At 37.6% G+C, this 20,390-nt stretch overlaps 1 protein-coding gene across 1 annotated transcript in view; it reads left to right on the top strand.

The window, feature by feature from the left end:
* Nucleotides 1-2,450: 2,450 nt before the first annotated feature.
* Nucleotides 2,451-20,390, top strand: part of GC (GC vitamin D binding protein) — a 30,225-nt gene continuing 12,285 nt past the window's right edge. The window contains exons 1-6 of the mRNA XM_039251788.1: nt 2,451-2,578; nt 12,565-12,634; nt 13,563-13,695; nt 15,920-16,131; nt 17,242-17,374; nt 17,661-17,755. Coding sequence (XP_039107719.1) covers nt 2,491-2,578; nt 12,565-12,634; nt 13,563-13,695; nt 15,920-16,131; nt 17,242-17,374; nt 17,661-17,755 — 731 coding nt within the window. The 5' untranslated portion in view covers nt 2,451-2,490. The remainder of the gene's footprint in view (nt 2,579-12,564; nt 12,635-13,562; nt 13,696-15,919; nt 16,132-17,241; nt 17,375-17,660; nt 17,756-20,390) is intronic.

Genomic DNA, 20,390 nt, shown 5'->3' with positions numbered 1-20,390 from the left:
ATTATAACGGAAGAGTTTCTAAGCAGACTGTAGCATCATAACTGTTCAAGATACTGCTCTGGTAAAGAATGCATGGTCTAAGGGTTATTAAAAGAAGAGACTATGATAGGTAAAGAACCAAAGATGGTCTTTGTCTCACAGTTTTGCCTAGAACTAGCCTTTTTCTTTTTTAGGTGAAAAATCTACATTCCTTCTTAAGCCAGTGACAAGATAAAGACTACAATTTTTAAAGATTTTAAGTAATCTATACCCAATGTGGGGCTCAAACTTATGACCCTGAAATCAACAGTCACATGTTCTACCAATTGAGCCAGTCAAGTGCTTCAACTAGTTCAATTCTTTACAGGCAAAACATATCCTATAAAATTCTACTGCTTAAATATTTAATAAATCTGGTTAAAAATCTATTTCAATAATAAATTTAAGTGGCCATAACTGCTACTGCAGTAGCAGATTTCAGTTAGTCTTTTTCACCCATTTTCCCCATCTTACTAGTCATTGAGACATGAGACTTCGCTCTTAAGCCAATTATGATTATTTCCTTCCAGTTTCAGAACGTTATAAGCAATCAACATTTGAAAGATTAAAGAGTTACAGAAATAATACTGAGCAAAAGTTCATATGTTTAGATATTAGCATGTGAGAGCTAATTTTCAGTTAGAAAAAGAAACTGGACCAAAAGAATGCTTTTGGCAGCTTGTGTAGAGATTACTCAAGAGGACACCTAAATGAGATGTTGCAACTGTTGCTACATGTAGTTTGTCATTAAACAGAAGTGATAGAGGTTATTGCAAAACCAGAGATAAAGTTATTTTTTAAATGAAATAATAGGCTAATCTTAAAGTCTGTGGCAAATTTAATAGGAAACCGTATAGTCTATCTTTGAATTTATTAGTCAAAAGATGACTGAAATGCTGCTGCTAAATAAAAAACTATAAGAATGTATGCTGTGTTATCTTAATGGAACTATCAGTTATTGTGAGGTCTGGGTTTGTCAGTTATTTTTAAATTCTTTGGCCCTCGTTGAGAGTGATTTCCAAATAATTTCACAGTAAGACTGAAACATTTTTTAATTAACTTAGAAAATAAACTAGTAGTTTAACCAAAGGAAAAGTTTAGAAGATTTTGAGTAGTCAGAAAATTCATGTTTGAACAGTATGTAGTTAGTTCTTGAACAGAAAGACTATCTTCCCATTTGGTCTCTAGCAAGGTTTGTAGTATCTTTTAATCTTCTTTACCACATAAATGTCCATTGGCCTTACAGCTGTAACTAAACAAGATCAAAGCTGAGATCTTTTTCCAACTAATGGGACTCCATTTTCTGAACCTAAAACCCTACTATTTTCAATATAGATGGAGGATCAGACTAAAAATGTAACTTCTTGGTGCAGTTTACCAAGATTTGGATGGAATCTGCCCATGTAATTAATCCTTAGCTACTAAATGGTTACCGAAATTCTAGATTACTTGTCTGTGATGATCCTAAAGCCAAGATAGAGGGTTGGCTTTAAAATATTCTGCTGTGTTCCAGGCCTAATTAGTTCCAGTGTTCTTCTCAGTTTGGAGAGCCCTGCCAGCAAAGAAATTGGACAATAGCTAGAATAAGACTAATAGCTAATGTAAACAGTAACAGAGGGCATTAATATTATGGGTTTGATCTCATGGTAGACTCTGTACATGGATTATCTTCATGGAGCTCACAACGGTCTTGTGACAAAGGTACTAAGAGTTCTCACCACTTTGTATAGGAGAAAACATAAGGCTTAGACAAAACTTCTTAAAGCTACAGGGCCAATAAGAGCTGAGAGAGGATTTAATTTCAGAGCTTGTGTACCCAACCCTTACCTGGTTTCCTAAAAAGAGGGCTACTTCAAGACCCAGGTACTGACCTGATTCCAATGATGAGATCTAAATATGTAGGTCAGTGCTTTAAGAAGTGTAATATAGCACATGAAGTACTATCCCACCATATTCAATAAAATTTTATAACGTTAAAATTGTGGAACTGGTGATAAATTGGCTTCTTCTTCTCTCCTTGCCCCCTTAGGACTTAAGAACAATTAGTCTGCAGTATTTTAAGGATAATGCTTACTTGTAGTACATTTAAAGAAAGGCAAACCAATAGAAAGAAACCTTCAGGTTTCCATTTATTCATGATAAGGTTAGGGAGGGTCCAAAAACCCATAACTCAGGGGGCAGGCAGGAAATGTGCCCATTAATATAGTAAGTAAATTTTAGTAAAAAGCAGCAGGGGGAAAATTTCTATATATACCCTGACTCTTGCAGTTTGACAAAGTTAATGATTAAAATCTCCTACATTTTCCCCCAGGGTGTCTATTTGTCTTGAATGATATTATTTTATCTCTTGTGGGCCAAGGATGATTGCCCTTGCTTCTGTGTAGAGATTAATAATTGATTAGTTCATAGGAATCTTAGTAAAAGGGAAATGGTTACTTTGGGCTGCCACTTTTACTGGGTAATGTACAGGAGATGGGTGCTGCAGAACTGACCAGCAGAACAATGAAGAGGATCCTGGTTCTTCTGCTTGCTGTAGCATTTGTGCATGCTCTAGAAAGAGGTAAGACTTCCAGTGGTGTGATCACTTATAAAAACTCTTACTAGTCCAATTTTCCATTACCCTTTTGAAAAGTTATCCAAAAAGTAAAGAACAGAGTGTTGGTAAACATGTTGAGGAGAAAGGATAGAACAAAATAGGAATTAGTCTGAGCTCAAATGTGGCATATAGCATTTAATTGGAATAGACAAGAAATCAAGAACCTCATAAAAGAAAATTGAAAAGATAATTATCCTTGTTCACTTTTTTGAAAGCCAAGATCTGGAGAGAATTGCTTGAAATTAGAAATTTAGTTGTTAAAAGATAATGCAAATGGAGGCTGTGGTCCATCACTGAGTATTTTTCCCCCCAGACTTCAAATATTTATGGTTGTTGAGAGTATAATACATTCTATCAATGATGCATGAAGTCAACAAAGATCATAGATCCTCTTTAAGGAATTCTGTGTAGGTGTAATATTTGAAAGTGCATTATAGTTTGTAAAACATTGTACATGAAGGAATTTAATACAGCTTAATTATCTTGATAACCAGGTTTTCTATTTTTCATTAATATTCTTTAAATGGGAGGGAGCCCTGGGTGACTTAGTCATTTAAGCATCCGACTCTTGGTATAGGTGCAGGTCATGATCTCACGACTTAGGAGATCCAGCCTGCATTGGGCTCTGCACTGAGATTCTCGCTCTCCCCACCACTCTCTCAGCCCCTCCCCCCAATTGCTCGCTCGCTCTCAAAATAAGCAAACATTAAATTTAAAAAAAATATTCTTCAAATGGGGTCTCATCTTTGAGCAATGTTTAGGAATATTTTTAAATGACAGAAACTGAAATAGAAGCATATGATTTCATGAAAAGTTCCCAAGCTTCAAAACTCATAATCCATTCCAATTTCCTTCTCTGGCTGATTCTTTTAATGCTTATAAGAAAATCTACATTCATCTTGCTCTGGAAAAAAGTGAAGCTTGTATGTAGTACTGTCAGTGAACAGCCTCACCCAAGTCATGTGGCGGTATTAATATTAACATATCTAACAAGTAGAATAAGTTGTGTATCCCAAAAATTATCAGTTATTGTGACATGAATAACATTATTCCTCTTATCTGTACATTCACTTTTCCTTGATCTTTCATCATTCAACTTATCTTACATTTTAAGTTCCTCATTTATAGATTCTTTTTTTTTTAATGTGTATTTTTGAGAGTAGGGGAGGGACAGGGAGACACACACACAGAATCTGAGGCAGGCTTCAGGCTCTGAGCTGTCAGCATAGAGCCCCACATGGACTCGGTCCCACAATCCATAGGATCACGACCTGAGCTGAAGTCAGACACTTAACCGACTGAGCCACCCAGGTGCCCCTCATTTAGAGATTCTTAAGTAAGCTATGGATCCTAGTCTCCTCTACAGAGTCTGAGATATCATGGGGTATAAACTGTGTCCTTTACAAGAGTTCTAAATAGGCCACATCCCAGAAAACCCTGAAAGCTTACTCCTTTGTCTATGGTTTTCCTGGGGCATATACGAACCTCAAAAAATCCTACTGAAATAGGTTCACATCAAAATCTTCAGGGGCACCTGGGTGGCTCAGTCGGTTAAGTGTCCAACTTCGGCTCAGGTCATGATCTCACGGTTCGTGGGTTTGAGCCCCGAGTTGGGCTCTGTGTGGACAGCTAGCTCAGAGCCTGGAGCTTGTTTCAGATTCTGTGTCTCCCTCTCTCTGACCCTCCCCTGCTCACGCTGTCTGTCTGTCTGTCTCTCTCTCTCTCAGAAATAAACATTAAAGAGGGGGAAAAAAGATCTTCAAAACACATAAGATCTAGTAACGGCTAGGTCCTGGGATTGTGTGTGGACCCCCTAGCATGGGGCAGGGGTCATCATTTTGGACTGCTGACTCTAAGTGCATATTGGATTCTCCTCAAAGGATCACAAATGTCCTCTGGAAAACACTATTCTGCAACGTCTATTTTGACATTCAGCACTCTCTCAGGCTCTGATGAAATGGATGCTGAAAACTTCAATTAAGCTTCCTTGAAGGTCTGAACTTCATAATGAACTCCAGTCAGATTACTTAGGTTCCAAAGGTCAGATGATAAGCCCTGAGACCTAACATACATTTATAAGTATTAAATGTCTAGTATTTGGGAACAGTAGTCCTGACCCATCACTTTTCTATAATACCCAAGTATGACCCAAATGACCAAGTCAATGATTTGCCTTGGAGGTAGGTATGCTCTCTTCTGAAAGAAAGTTACAAAGTATACAGATCAAAGGAGTTGAGAGGAGGCTTGGATGGTAGGGAATGGGTATGCACTGTTTTCTCTGCCTGTTACAGTTCTAGAGAGCCAACCAACAGCCCACAGCACGTATCTAGAACACCTTTTTCCAAAGTGTATTTCATTCAAGACTCAACTTGGGAAATCTTTTATGGCCAAACACATATAAGAAATAAGCTATACATAAGTCTTTCTTGGTTGGTTTACAATTCATGTCTTTGTTACCCTAACAGTTTCAAGATGTCCTAAAAGAAAGAAACCTTACTTCACCCAGTTTCCCAAACACATGGGCTCTTTCCTAAAATGCCCAGACTCCATGGAAGTATTCTCTGGGAAACCTCAGGTTTAAGATGGATACTGCTGCAGCTCAATATGAATATGGGCCCCAGTCAGGCCAGTCCTCCCCCATCAAATGGCACTGGAGATTTAGTGCACAAGTCATTTGGTACATCTTGGGAGAAGGGCTTACCAAATATGCCAAATCTGGATGAGGTCATAAGAAAACCTCCACACTAGCTACTCCAGGAGAGGCAGAAGTCTGTGTGTGCCAACTGCCTCTCTACTCAGTTTCTTTCCTTTTTTTATATATATTTTTTTATTTTTATTTTTTATTCATTTATTTTAACAAATAGTTTATTGTCAAGTTGGTTTCCATATAACACCCAGTGCTCATCCCCACGAGTGCCCTCCTCCCTGTCCATCTTCCCCCTCCCCCACACACACCCATCAGTCCTCAGTTTGTTCTCAACATTCAAGAGTCTCTCATGGTTTGCCTCTCTCCCTCTCCCCCATGGCCCTCCGTTAAGTTCTTCCTAATCCTCCTATATGTGCAAACATATGGTATTTGTCCTTCTCTGCCTGACTTATTTCGCTCAGCATAACACCCTCAAGGTCCATCCATGTTGCCACACATGGCCAGATTTCATTCACACTCACTATCTACTCAGTTTCTTTCCTAAGGATTGAAATCTAAAATATCTCTCTCCCTCTTCCCAAGAAAGCAGCAGGGAGACTGACACAGCTACACAATGACTAGGGAAATAATGCTATGAGAAATAAGCCTCTGCATTTTATAGGAGCTGTTGGCAAGAGCAGGATTTTTATTACAAACCTTTTCCTTTTTGCTGAAGCATCTCATTCTCTGCATACATACTGTTGCTAGACGGAATATCAAATTGCAGGAAGAAAGGAAGTCTTTGGGTTGGTTGCGGAACTGTATTTTTGCTTCTCCCACTTGCCTGTCAGAACAGCCCTAGTCAATGTGGGTTATCCCAATCTCCCAAATCACCACTGAATCATAGGTTTCTCTTTGCCACAAGCTGCTCCTTCATCAGCAGACATATTAAAAACAGATTATTCTAAGTCTGATTCAGGAGCATAGCTGTATAGAATGCCAGAGAAGTAATTTAGGATAAGTAGTTATCTTCTCTATTTTCTCAGATAGGTCTTTGCATCCTCTCTGCAAAACCTACATAAATAATTATTGACGGGGTGACCCAGGATAAGAGGTCTACATGATGAAAAGAAGACAGCAATGCAAAGATGTAGAAGTGTGTTTCAAGGTGGTGGAATGGAGGTATAAAAGTCCTAGAAACAAGCATGGCCTGATTCATGTTCACAAAGCAGCAAGAGAAAAAGCACAAAAGAGGCTTAGCTAAGAGGTAAGAGGAGGAGGAGCTGAAGTCAGAGAGGTAGCTAACTTCATTACGAAGGGACTGTTAGTTAACTTCCCTGGAAATTAATAGCAATCTTATACCCCACTGCTGTAAGGTACAAAGCCAGGTATGCACTCACCACCATATGGCTAGTGGAGGGACATAGATTATCAACAGAGTATAAAATATCTGATAATATATATCACTGTATTTTGCCACGAAAAGTTGAATTTTGCTATAAAATGTTGCTAACACTGAGCGTTTACCACATTAGGCAGAAGAGGTGCTAAGCATTTTTACGGAGAGTAACATATTTCATAGAACAGCCTTATGAAAAAGATACTATTGATTACCTTAAACCCAAGATTACTCTTCCTTGAATCACCCTATAGGAATAGATTTAAATGGATATCCCATATATTTTTTTTTTTAAATTTTAATGGTTTGTTTATTTCTGAGAGATAGACAGCATGAGCAGGGAAGAGCCAGAAAGAGAAGGAGACACAATCTGAAATAGGCTCCAGGCTCTGAGCTAGCTGTCAGCACAGAGCCCAATGCGGGGCTTGAACCCATGAACCGTGAGATCATGACCTGAGCTGAAGTGGAACGCTCAACTGACTGAGCCACCCAGGCGCCCCTAAATGATACCCCATATCTTAAAATTAAAACTTTGACTATTAAGTCTGTGTTTAAGTCTCATACTTTGGTTTTATTACTGGACTCTTCATTTTCCAAGTAGGACTTAATGATTTTCTAACTTCAGATGGCTCTTCAAGTTGTTCCCTCCACACAAAATACTTCCCCAATTCATTTACTCCTGTTAAAATCCTGCCTATTATTCATGATTGACTTTAAGTAATAGTTCCTTTCGTGAGGCTTTCTAAAAGCCCTCCTTCCATTCTCAAGTTTCATAATGCTTTGTTTCAGTCTCCTCTATGGCAATGATCACTACTAGTGGTACATGCTTACAATGTATTCTAAATTTCCAAGTCAAGATGTAGAACGTTTAACCCTCACACTTCCCAAAGGCGGGAGAAAGAAACTTGCTTTCTGATCTTCACCCCTGTAAAAGTACTTGTAGATGACAAGGTGCCCAACCTATAAAGGGAAGGGGCAGTGCAAGGAGATGGGGGAAGAATGCCCTCCTTTGAGACTTTGGTGGGACCACCCACAGTAGACCCGTGGACACTAAATTTGAATGAGTCTGAGGCCACTCTCTACTGCAACTGTAATTTCTTGACACCTGACTCACTGGCCCTGTATCTCCTACTATTTAATTTTCAAAGTCTGAAATAAAGGTTTACCTGTTCTTCTGATGGCATCCAAAAAAGGACATTTCATTTCCTCTAAATTGTTTGATCTATAGATGTTATCTAACGCTCTAGGTTTAGTATTAGAAGGATTGCATTTCTTTCTACGGATTCAAACCCAGAAAACTGCACACTGGCCTGTAATCATTATCAATGTGAAAGACCAGATCAATGCTTTATGATTAAAAAAAAAAAAAAAGCAATAGAATGAGAACCAAAAAAAAAAAAAAGCCTGAACAATGAAATCAAGTATTAATTTGCCACTTCTTCATTAACAAGGATTCTAGCAATAAATCAGCAGTTTTCTTAATCTCCAATAATTAGAGAAACTTCCTAAGCCAGTCCGGCAAGTTTTAATTTCTCAAGTAAAACCACTACTCTGAAAAAACCAGTATCTAGTTTGACAAGTTTGAATAAACACTACAAACCATATTTCTAAGTTCACACTCACATACACACCCCCGCAAATATATGGACATTTTCTGACATCAGTGAGCCTATCCATGCATGATGGAAATGAAAAAGCCAAAAGAATAAAATTAAAAATAATATATAATGCCTCACAGAGCTCTGAAAACCTATGATTCTCCAAAATAAAAAAGTAACATAACACTAATACAATTTCTAGCATCCTATATCAGCATTTATTCAATTCAATGTTATTCAGGGTATAGCCATTGCTCCTGGTATACAAATGGCTTTTATAGGAGAACAAATTTGTTTTAGAGAAATACTCTAGCCATAGTTAAAGCATTCCAAATATATTTTTAAGAAAAGTTTGTACCAGGACAGTAGTATCTTGGTCTATCCCCACTACACTGAAAATTCCCTGAGGGCAGAAAATAGGTCTATTTTGCTCTCCATTGTATATTCAGTACTGAATCCAATATCTGGTACAAAGTAGGTCTTCAAAACAAATCTGTTGCATGTATGAATACTCTTGTCTCTGTTAAGAGAAGGTACATAAAGCAAAAAAATTTCCTGAAAATAAACTAAGTTTTCAAAAGTCTAGGTAGAATTAGACACAACTTACCAGAATATTTCACAATATAGATAGAAGTGGGACAGGCTATTGCAAAAAGCAAAAATTCCATTAATGAAATTTGTAAACATTTAGTGCTGAGGGGTCACTTGATGTGAAAGTGATTTCACCAGAGTCACTGAGATTATGCCAATATTTACTGAGGCCGTATCAAAGTCCAGATTGTCTTCTTTATAACCACATGGAACATTCAAGAACAGACTAGGTCATTTACCATTCATTCTAGGTAGGATTTAATTACACAAAGTGATTTCAACTGGTATAAAACATTTAGCAACACTCCCTGGAGTAAGGAATCAATTTGCAATAATCACACTGCAAACTAACTTCAGTATTTGTTTTTTGGACTATAAGAAAATGATTAATATATATGCTTAGGCTTATAAGCTATAGGTCTTCTCTGTGGATAAATGAGTAAGTGAATACTTTTTTTGATCAGAAACATATTGAGTAGTCTATCTGAAATATCTATGGTACAACAGCTTCCTCTACAGGTATTTCTTTAAGAGCTTTTTATCTTTATTTTAATTCTAAACTTTCTCAGTTGACTCTTTTGAGCTGCCTTCCTTGCTTCTGTCAAGCCCAAGGTTGAATTTCTAGCAAAAGTGGTTCCAAAACGATTTTAAATCTTAGGTAGTTGATCTAATTCTCCCACCCCCTTTTTCTTTGCATTATTGTTATTTTGCATTTTTTTTAATTTTAAAATTTTATTCAAATCCAAATTACTTAACATAGTTTAGCATTGGTTTCAGGAGTAGAATTTTGTGATTCTTCACTTACATATAATGCCCAGTGCTCATCCCAACAAGTGCACTCTTTAATGCCCATCACCCATTTAGTCCATTCCCCACCCAACACCCCTCCAGTGACCCTCAGATTGTTCTCTGTATTTAAGAGAGTCTTATGGCTCACCAAGTATCAACAGAAATGACCTCTGTATTTTTATAGGGCACATTTATTAAACAAAGCTAGCTCTTCTGCATTAAAGAGAAAAAAGTTATTGGAGCTATTTTTTTGTGGTTCAGAACATAGTAAGCTGGGGGGTGGGGTGGCAGGAGGAAGATTTCATTTAATTTCTTACTATTTCAAAATGAATTATTTTGTAATCCTTTGGATATTATCTTATAGATGACAAGGATATAATCTTGTACTAAATTCAGGAATATTTAATACATGTGGTTATTTAAATTCCATCTGATTTTTTCCCTGGAAAAACCCTCACCTCTTCAAAGAGCTGCTACTCATTTCAGTTATTAGTCATAGCTATAACCAAGTTCTCACACATTGAACTAAAATCTACCACCAGTTTTTCCTAGCTCTACCTTAGGAACAACAAAAAACAACTCTGTGGACACCCTAATGGTCAATCCTTCATTATAGGAGGACAACTCTCCCCTAAATTCTGTCCCCTATGCCCTAATTATCAGTCTCATCGAATACTATTAATGATTAATGAAAGTTTTTGGCCTTATTTTGACCTTTTGAAACGGTGACAATATCTGACCTTGCAAACTAATCAACACATTTCAGAAAATGTACTAGATGTGAAGGTTCTCATTCTGTAATAAGCTCACTGCAAGTGGCTTTTTATACTCCAGTGACTGTTAACTTTATCCTACTGTCTTGTCCTGGTATCCAAGATGATGGGAGATTTGAACATGTAGTTTCTTTCCCACACTCTGGGATTTTGATGGTATTTGTAATAAGGGACTGACTCAAAGTACTGCTTAGGAAGGTCTCTGTCCCCCAATTTGGACTCTTCCCACTTCACTTTGAACAGTCCACCTGAAAAATATAGGGGGCAACAGCTTCCTCTGTAGAAGGTTTTTGCCATTAGATCTAACAAATCCTAATGAGAACCTTTTCAAAAGAAAAAAAAAAATTCTCCCCAGTCTATAGCCATATACCACCACCTCCACAGCAAACCATAGAAGACCAATTTCTACCTTGGCTTCCTTATGTTCATGCTTTCAAAGTTCTAACTGTGAGAGCCAAGGGCATGTGGGAGGGTAAAAAGTTATGACAGAAGTTGCCATTGTATCACCTGAGATGGGTTTCTCAATATTTACAATCCAGGAGAAAAAGTTGCTAACCCTTAACACACTTAGAAACTGGGCAGTTTATATACCTCCTTTCCTTCCAAAAGATGTATTATTAAATGTTGAAGGTTTCCTAGACTTACTTGCATAAATGAGTCAAGGAAAGACACCATGAACTACTTCCTCACATCTACCTTGCTGTATATGTAGTAGAGATGTTGAGCAAGTGGGTCTTAATCCGTAAAGAACTTCTCTCCTCCTGTGGGAACTAGCTCTTCCCAGCCACTTGAATGGACCTGAGAGTAGGTTCACTTGATTTTTCTGTTCACTTAAAGAGGTCCCTTTGATCCTTTTGAACCTCAGAACAACTACTTCATAAAAGTCATTGGAAAGGCTGGTTTGTTTAATAGTCAAATATTTGTAAGTTCTTTTGAAATTGAAACTACTTCCCCAGATGAGGCCCGTTTCAATCCTTTGGTCTATTGTGGCAACGAGAGACATGTACACTTTCTTCTCTGCCTGTTCTCCTTCCTTATGCTTTCGAAACTGCTTTTACTTCTTCCAAGGTTAATATGGAAGGGAGAAGCTAGCAGGAGAGGCAAGCAGCAGGAACATTAATTCAATGGACAGTCTTGTGAGCTAGTGTTTCCATTGGTTATAGGAAATACTCAAAGTTGACACTTTATAGGCTCTTTGGAGAGCTCTTTCCCATAATTTCTGGTATCTCTGACATCCAGTTGGCACCTTAATACTTCTCCTTGGGCCTCTGACTTTCAAGTTGTCGGACTCCATACAGAGATGTCTCATTGTTGGCACTGTACTGCCCTCTAGATGGTCCACCCTATCCTTCCCCCAAATTAAGACAACTCCAGATCAGATTGCTCTCCTGCTTAATCTATATCAGGTCCACAGACCGCAACACAGCTTCCCACTCGAAGCCCTCTTTTTTGTTGCCCCAGTCCACTTCACCAGCCCCTCTCACCCTCTGGCATTCTCTAGTCTGAATCCAACACCCGCCATTGTACCCCAAACTCCTATCAAGGTCTGAGTGTTTTCCTTTAAGCCTCTCACTGCACTTGAAGCAAGAGGAAGTGCTTTCCACCATTTTTTCAAACCTACCACACAGGCAAATTATTTGGGGGAGAAAGTTGCCAAATTTCAGTTTTTCCCCCTTCACCTGAGTTTTTAACCTTCCCTGATAGAATTTGAGGTGGGTAATGGAGTTCTGGTGGCAACACCAGGTCACAACCCTCCTTTAAACTCCTGCTTTAGAGGGGCTAGCTCTTCATTACATGTGTATGTAGATATTCACCATTTGTTTTTTGTTCTGATTTCAAGACCATAGTGAAATGCAGACAAATAAAAGATTAAAAGTTCCATTGTAGCATTATTGTAAAGAAGGGACCTAAGAGACCGACTGCCCGATCAGTAGGTTCGGACATCATTTGACTGCTCTGCTTTCAGTAAGAGGGCATTTGTTCTGTAACTGTCATTACAATTTCTAGCAGGCCATAAAATGGATGTGTAGGAACACAGCTAGACAGGCACCCTAAAGTGAAACTGTATATAGAGAAAATGCTATGTTTACTATATGTGCATCATATGGAAAATATGTACATATCCTGTTACCTTCATTAGAAAAGATATCAATTTTTCTATTTCTGGCTCCTAGGCCGAGATTATGAGAAGGAAAAAGTTTGCAGGGAAATTGCCCATCTGGGAAAAGAGGACTTCAGATCTTTGTAAGTATGAGGTATTCACTCACTCTCTTGGTTACGTGACCTTGAATGAAACCACATTGAGGGAACTTAATTCAGCAAGGAGGGCTGACTCACTCTCTGCATATTTTAAGAGGATAGAACCCAGTGTGGTTTTGATTTGTATTTCCCTGATGAGGAGGGATGCTGAGCATCGTTTCATGTGTCTGTTGGCCATCTGGATGTCCTCTTTGGAGAAGTGTCTGTTCATATCTTCTGCCCATTTCTTCACTGGGTTGCTTGTTTTTCGGGCGTGTAGTTTGGGGGGAGAAGAAGGGCGGAAATGGTGGGGGAAAGGGAGAGAGGCAAACCATGAGAGACTCTTGAATGCTGACAAAAACTGAGGACTGATGGTGGGGGGGGGGGGGGGGGGATGGGCATGGAGGAGGACACTTGTGGGGATGAGCACTGAGTGTTATGTGGAAACTAATTTGAAAATAAACTATTTGTAAAAAAAAAAAAAAAAAAAAGAGGATAGAACCCAAGACCAATGGGAGCACAGATGTCATGCCAGTGGAAGACATCTCAAGAGTCCAGTTGAATTGTCACTCGAGTCTAAATTTGTTAGCATTAAGTTTATTAGTAGAGTGAAGAGAACAAGCACAGTTTAAGGTAAAATAAAATGCAAAGAGTATATACATGAGCTATGGCAAACAAAAACGAGATATAGAACAGATTTACTGGGAAGGGTTGAGCAAGGAAAGAACAGGAGGCTTCTTGGATAAAACCCCCAAATCCAACTTCCATTTTACAAGGAAGAAAAACTAATTTTTTAAAAAGTGAACCTCAGGTTCTTTTCACTAATCAAGGTATGCAATACTCTGGTTAAAGATGGAGTTTGTTCAATATTTTAATATGCACAAATGTGAAATTTCTTAAAATTCTAAATATGTCAACCTACCATTTTCCTCAGATCAATGGTCTTATACAGCAGAAAGTTTCCCAGTAGCACATTTGAACAGATCAGTCACCTTGTGAATGAAGTTGTCTCCTTGACAGAAGCCTGCTGTGCTGAAGGGGCTGACCCTGACTGCTATGACCTCAGGGTAGGTTCTTGTGGCTGCCCATGTCCATAGGGACTCACAGAAAATAACCAAGATAGGCCTTTAATGCTGTATATTGGAAATCCTAGACAGCAACTCCACCTCTTCCAAGTTTGAGAGACTTACCCCCAGAGCTCAGACCTATTCTAGTATAATGAATCCGTTTTGCCCATCAGTCCTATAAGGTTCAAATGAAAAAACTGGGATATCTATAATTCATGAACCTCTTGAAATAATGTATTCTGTGTGTCTTAAAAGCCTACCCATACACATACATTTATCATGTTAAGACAGGTACAACAGCCCCAGAATAGTGTTGGCTTCAAATTGCTTTGAGTTTCAAAAGTTGCCTTATATACATACACTAGGGTCTGGGTTTTCCATTAAAGTATATATGCAGAAGTTAAAATGCTGAACTGATAGGGCTCAAAATGTAGACAGGGGCTGAAAAAAGGTAAAACCACAGGTGTTTCTAGCAATTTACTAACAGAGCCATCAGGCTTAATACAAAGAACATTTAGACGAAGTTTGATAGAGGCTTCTACCAACCAAGCTCTTTGTTCAAACCTGCAGAAATCACACACCAAAGATCGGATTAGAATATATCCTACACAGGGGCATTTGGGTGGCTCAGACAGTTGGTGGATTCTAGCCCCACATTAGGCTCTATGCTGAGAGCTCAGAGCCTGGAGCTTAACTCAGATGCTGGGGGTCTCTCCCTCTCCTCCTCTCCCCTGCTTTTGTTCTGCTTCCCTTTCAAAAACATAAAAAACTATATACATATATATAGATAGATAGATCTATATATCCTACACACAATGATTAGTCTTGCCTATTAACTGCTTCATCTGGCCTTTATATACTTTCTAGGATTTTTAATCATTTTTCTTCCACCATCAACTCCATGAATACCCATCATTTCAACTAGACCTCTGTACTACTTTAAAACAAACTACCAACCATGATTGACAGAACACGTTTTTATCTTATTTACATTTTATTTCATGCATTCACTAACATTCCTTGACTAGAGAGAAGCTCCAGGATTGTAGAGGCAGATCTCACAAAACAGATGGCATTGCCTTTGGCGGGGGTGGAAGCATTTTTAAAACCATCCTGATACTTTCTTTACAAACTCTTTTGGAAAGGAGGTAATAATAATAATAATTAATAATAATAATAAAGGGCAATGCTAGGGAAAGAAATGGAAAGGAAAAAAAATTCACCAACAAGAGAGATAAGAGGAATTCCTAAGAATTCCTAAGTTCTGAGAGTCTGAGGAGGAGAGGTTTACTTTTGGCTTATGTAAAATTCATCCATCATGTTGCTTTCCTTCATTTACAGGAAAGATTTTTAGAACCCTGGTTTTAAAAAGATGACCAACATAAATTAAGTGCAAGGATATCTAGGCAGTATTCCCCTAATAAACTCCCAGAAAGTTTTTTCCATGGGGACTCTATTTTACATTATTCCAAGTGTCAAATTCTTTCCAAAAAGAACATTTTGCTCCTGCAATTGTTTTGGTGGTACACTTACTATGGACTTAGTCTGCCCACATGTTATCAGTGGGCCAGTGCTGAGGCAGTAAATTAAGTTGCACCAGTGGTTTTCAATTCTGTGCTGCACAGGAGGATGTATTGGGGGTTTAGGAAACAGATCCTCAGGCTGCCTCTTTGAATTAATGAATCAACTTCTGCCTTGTACAGCTCAGGCACCTGGGCTCTGATTCTGATGCAAAAGCAGGTTCAAGCACCACCGGGTAAGAGAATGCAAACAAATGGGAGGACTAAAGCAGTCAGGAAGAGTCTGCTCATATAATAGAAGGACATAATCCTTCTCCCTGGGGTATCTGCAGCAGAAAGCAGGTGGGAGATCATAGCAGAATCACCAGTAGAGGTTTTTCAAATGACCTCACTTAACCCGAGATATGTTAATATTTACCTACAGAAGCATTGAGCTAACGGATAAAACCTCTAACAGCTGCAAACAGTCTACTTATTAATGAAGGTTCTATTTTTGTCAATGAGTAATTAACATGAGACCCTGCATTTGCCGATAACTATGTAAATTGTCACGTTGACAAGTCATCCAATAGAGCTTTTGGCATGGACAGTTTGTTACCAAGGAGAATCTTTAGATTTAAGACTAAGATGTCATACTCCATGGAAAATTACAAGCCTGAAAGCTTCCATATAGGAATTGACTTGTTTTTCTTCTCTCATTCTAGACCTCAGCATTGTCTGCTAGGTCCTGTCAAAGCGACTCTCCATTCCCAGTGCACCCAGGAGCTGCTGAGTGCTGTACCAAAGAGGGCCTAGAACAGAAACTCTGTATGGCTGCCCTGAAGCACCATCCACAAGAATTTCCTACCTACGTAGAGCCAACAAATGATGAGATCTGTGAAGCATTCAGAAAAGATCCCAAAGACTTTGCTGAGCAGTAAGCGGCTTTATTAAGTAAAACTTCAGGGCATAAAATATCAGAAGTGTGTTGAATCTAACCCCCTACTCTACACAAACTCCTCTTCTACAGCAACGAGGAAATTTCCAATAAGATCTTGATCCTTACCTAAGGCTTCTCATCTCAGTCAGTGCTGATTATCATAAATCCCTTTCTCAGACAGAGATGAAGTCATCTTTCCAAAACTCCCAAACTTCGTTCTATCATCTGAAGCAGAATCACTTGGATCCCCTGTCTATGTGACATTTTCAAGTATTTGACAGCTCTTATGATCCCCCTTATGCTAGGGATCCTGGCATACTCTATTAGATTTTTTCTTTCCATTTTTGTTAGTTTTTGTGATCTCCCAAGACTAACAGAAGAACTAATATTATCATCCAGCTCCTCATGAATGTTAATCAAGGAGATCAAAAGCCATGTTCACTTATATGGTACAACATGTCATGTTCACAATTATTTCTAGGGATGTAAGAATAAAAAAACACACTTTTCTGAAAATTAAACATTTAAAGTGTACCCAGCAATACAATTCTATTTAGGATAATGGCAAAATACATATCCAAAAGTCAAATGCAATGTGGCTCAAATTGGCCTTAGAAGTTTGAAATTAAGGTCATGAGTTTATAAAAATTGGTTGGCTTTCTCATCCCTATAAATAATCAGGATTTTGCCCAAGATTTCAGTCTCATTTAGACCCTTGTGGGCTTATGCTTCTAACAATTAAACATTTCAACAAATAAGCAAGTCTACATATAGCTATTGTTGAGAATAAGTAAGCTGGGATAGATGAAGGTAAAGCGGTTTCATTTTAGTTTGCTCAATATTAATAAGCAGCTATCATGGGCCATGCACTTAGTAGACACTAAACAATAAAGAGACAAATGACCCCTCCTGTCAATCCACTTGTAAATTTAAGAAACTACTTAATTAAAAATACCAAACAAAAGGGACTAGTATCCTTTCTCTAAATCTTTAGTGAGTCTTAGATATTAAAACTGAATATAACACATTTTTCCATCAAACGGCTTATGAAAAAGTAGATTCTGCTTCCCACAAATGTTTTGACCAATACTCTTTTCCCTCCCACAGATTTCTGTATGAATATTCCATTAATTATGGACAAGCTCCTCTACCACTCTTAGTCAGTTATACTAAGAGTTATCTCTCTATGGTGGGGTCCTGCTGTACCTCACCAAGCCCAACAGTATGCTTTTTGAAAGAGGTAGGTATCACTTTTATTATGTAATAATGTTCTATTTTTTTCCTGTATTAATGCCATTCAGTTAATGGTATTTCACATTCTGGAATGAGAAACTTTCTAAAATGCTTCCTTTACATTTCATTCATTGGAAAAAATATAACCCATCTAGGAAATAAGCATCAATAAGTTCCTTTGGTCAGAGTTCAGTTTTATAGTGATAAAAGACAATAGCTTCTTTTTGCCATTTCTGCACACTGCCTTCAGTGGATCTTGACCATCTAATAGCATTCTCTCACTTACTTCCTAGAGACTCCAGATGAAACATTTATCACTTCTCACCACTATGTCAAACAGAGTCTGTTCACAATATGCTGCTTATGGGAAGGAGAAATCAAGGCTCAGGTAAAGATTAAGCACTATCAGTATGTTTATCTTGCTTGTGTCTACATTATCTATGATATTAGGATTCTCTAAGAAAATATTTCTGATAGATGCTGATGCATAGGAGCACATGTACCCCAATGTTCATAGCAGCACTCTCCACAATAGCTAAAACATGGAAAGAGCCTAAGTGTCCATCATTGGACTAATGGATCAAGAAGATGTGGTTTATCTATACCATGGAATACTACATGGCAATGAGAAACAATGAAATCTGGCCATGTGTAGCAACATGGATGGACCTTGAGGGTGTTATGCTGAGCGAAATAAGTCAGGCAGAGAAGGACAAATATCATACGTTTGCATGTATAGGAGGATTAGGAGGAACTTGACGGAGGAACAAAGGGGAGAAGAAGGGCGGAAATGGTGGGGGAAAGGGAGAGAGGCAAACCATGAGAGACTCTTGAATGCTGATAAAAACTGAGGACTGATGGATGTGGGTGGGAGGGGGGATGGGCATGGAGGAGGGCACTCATGGGGATGAGCACTGGGTGTTATGTGGAAACTAATTTGACAATAAACTATTTGTAAAAAAAAAAATATTTCTGATAGAATATATGGACTATAGTCTAATGTTCCTGTAATTCTCAAAAATATAGCCCAGTTCTTTTTCTCTACATAAAATATGAATTAAGAACAAATCTACATGGTCAAATATGACAGTTGCTTTTAATCAACCTTTTCCATATACTTATGGGTAAATTGGTAGACCACTAGAAATGGTTTCTTCAGTATTCATATAGCATATATTACAAACAAAAAAACATTTTACTCATCACCTGTTGTTTTCTTGGCCCAGTTTTTTCTTGGGATGAGACTTCCTGAATTCTTACTATATGGCTTTGTGCTATATATAATGCATATCTCTAAAGTTCATTGAATATATTCTAATTACTTAGCTACTTTATTTGTAACCCACACTTCAATTTTTGTGTGGCTACTGTTAACACTGTATTTTAATTCTGACAATTTCTAGGTTGACACTTTTCTGGTCTCCTCAGACTTCTAGACTGCAGATTTATCTTTTCAGTATTTACAGACTCTCATTCTTTTTACTCTGACCCACAAGCCTTTCTTTTCTAATGGTAATGAAAAAAAATTTTTATGCTGTCATCAGATCCTACGGTTCTCTAATGGTACTAGAAACTACTTTCATGAACCCTTTAAGAAGAATCTTCCAATAGAAATACTCAAATACTAAATGGCACTTTCTCTAGACCTTCCCTTTAGTTTTCCTTTTGCATTAGGATGATATATTTGGCAAGTAGAACAGAAGAATTTACAGTATAAAATCACCTATAAAATATAGATCTTAATCAGTTTATAACTGCATTTGTGTCTAGGAAATTTATCCCACAGAAATAGCACTGAATGTGAAAAAAAAGATTTAATAGCATTGAATGTGGAAAAAAAAGATATGATATATTGCTGCAACATTTTTTAAAGAAAAAATTAGACACTTCTTAAATTTCCCTAAAATAGAGAATACTTGCATAAACTGTGATATATCCATAGGAGAATGCCATAGTTTATTATAATTATATTGTAGTAAGATATTTAATGCCAACCACAGAATATTGGCAAAAGATATTGAAGATACAAATAAGTAGAAATACATTCCATGCTCATTAATGGAAGAATATGGTTAAAATGCCCATACTATTCAAATCAATCTACAGATGTAATGCAATTCCTATTAATATCCCAGTGGAATTTTTGGCAGCAATTAAAAAAACAAGCAATTAAAAAAAACAATGAATCCTAAAATTCATATAGAATGTCAAAGGGCTCTATCCAGGTCTAACAATCTTGGAAAAGAAAAACAAAGTTGGAGGCCTCACACTTTATAATTTCAAAACATAATAGCAATAATCAGGATGCTATGGTACTGGGATAAAATTTATAGATAGATAGATCGGTAGATCAATGGAACAGAGATCTCAGAAAACCATGCTCATGTGTTTGGGCAAAAGGTTTTCAACAAGGATGCTGGAACTACTCAGTGGGGAAAGGACATTCTCAAATGGTGCTGGGAAAATTGGATATCCACGTGCTAAAGAACTAAATTGAACTCTTACCTTACACCATATTTAAATATTCAAGATGGATAGAACATAAGGCCTAAAACTATAAAACTCCTAGAAAAGACAAAGGAAAAGCTTCGGACCACTAAATTTGACAAGGATTTTTTTGGAAATGACCAAGAATAGACAACAAAAGCAAAAATAGACAAATGGGACTACATGAAACTTAAGTTTCTATTTAAGGAACTTCCATAAAAATAACAAAGTATTCAATTCTGTTTAATCAAGTTATTTAAACATATAAAATAGAAATAGATATAGAAATAGCCAACAAGCAGCATATGAAAAGATTTTCAATATCACTAATCATAAGAGAAATGCAAACCAAAACCACAGTAAGAGGTGATCTCATACCCATTAGGATGGCCACTTCGAAAACAGAAAAAGGAGTGTTGGCAAGAATGTGAAGAAACTGAAATCTTTGTGCACTACTAATGGGAATGCAAAATGGTGTGGCCAATATGAAACACAATATGGAGTTCTCAAAAAGTTTAAAGTAGAATCCTATGATC

This window comes from Hyaena hyaena, unplaced genomic scaffold, assembly GCF_003009895.1.
Source record: "Hyaena hyaena isolate Hyena2069 unplaced genomic scaffold, ASM300989v1 scaffold_395, whole genome shotgun sequence".
Taxonomy (NCBI): domain Eukaryota; kingdom Metazoa; phylum Chordata; class Mammalia; order Carnivora; family Hyaenidae; genus Hyaena; species Hyaena hyaena.
This window is presented reverse-complemented; position numbering and strand designations above follow the sequence as displayed.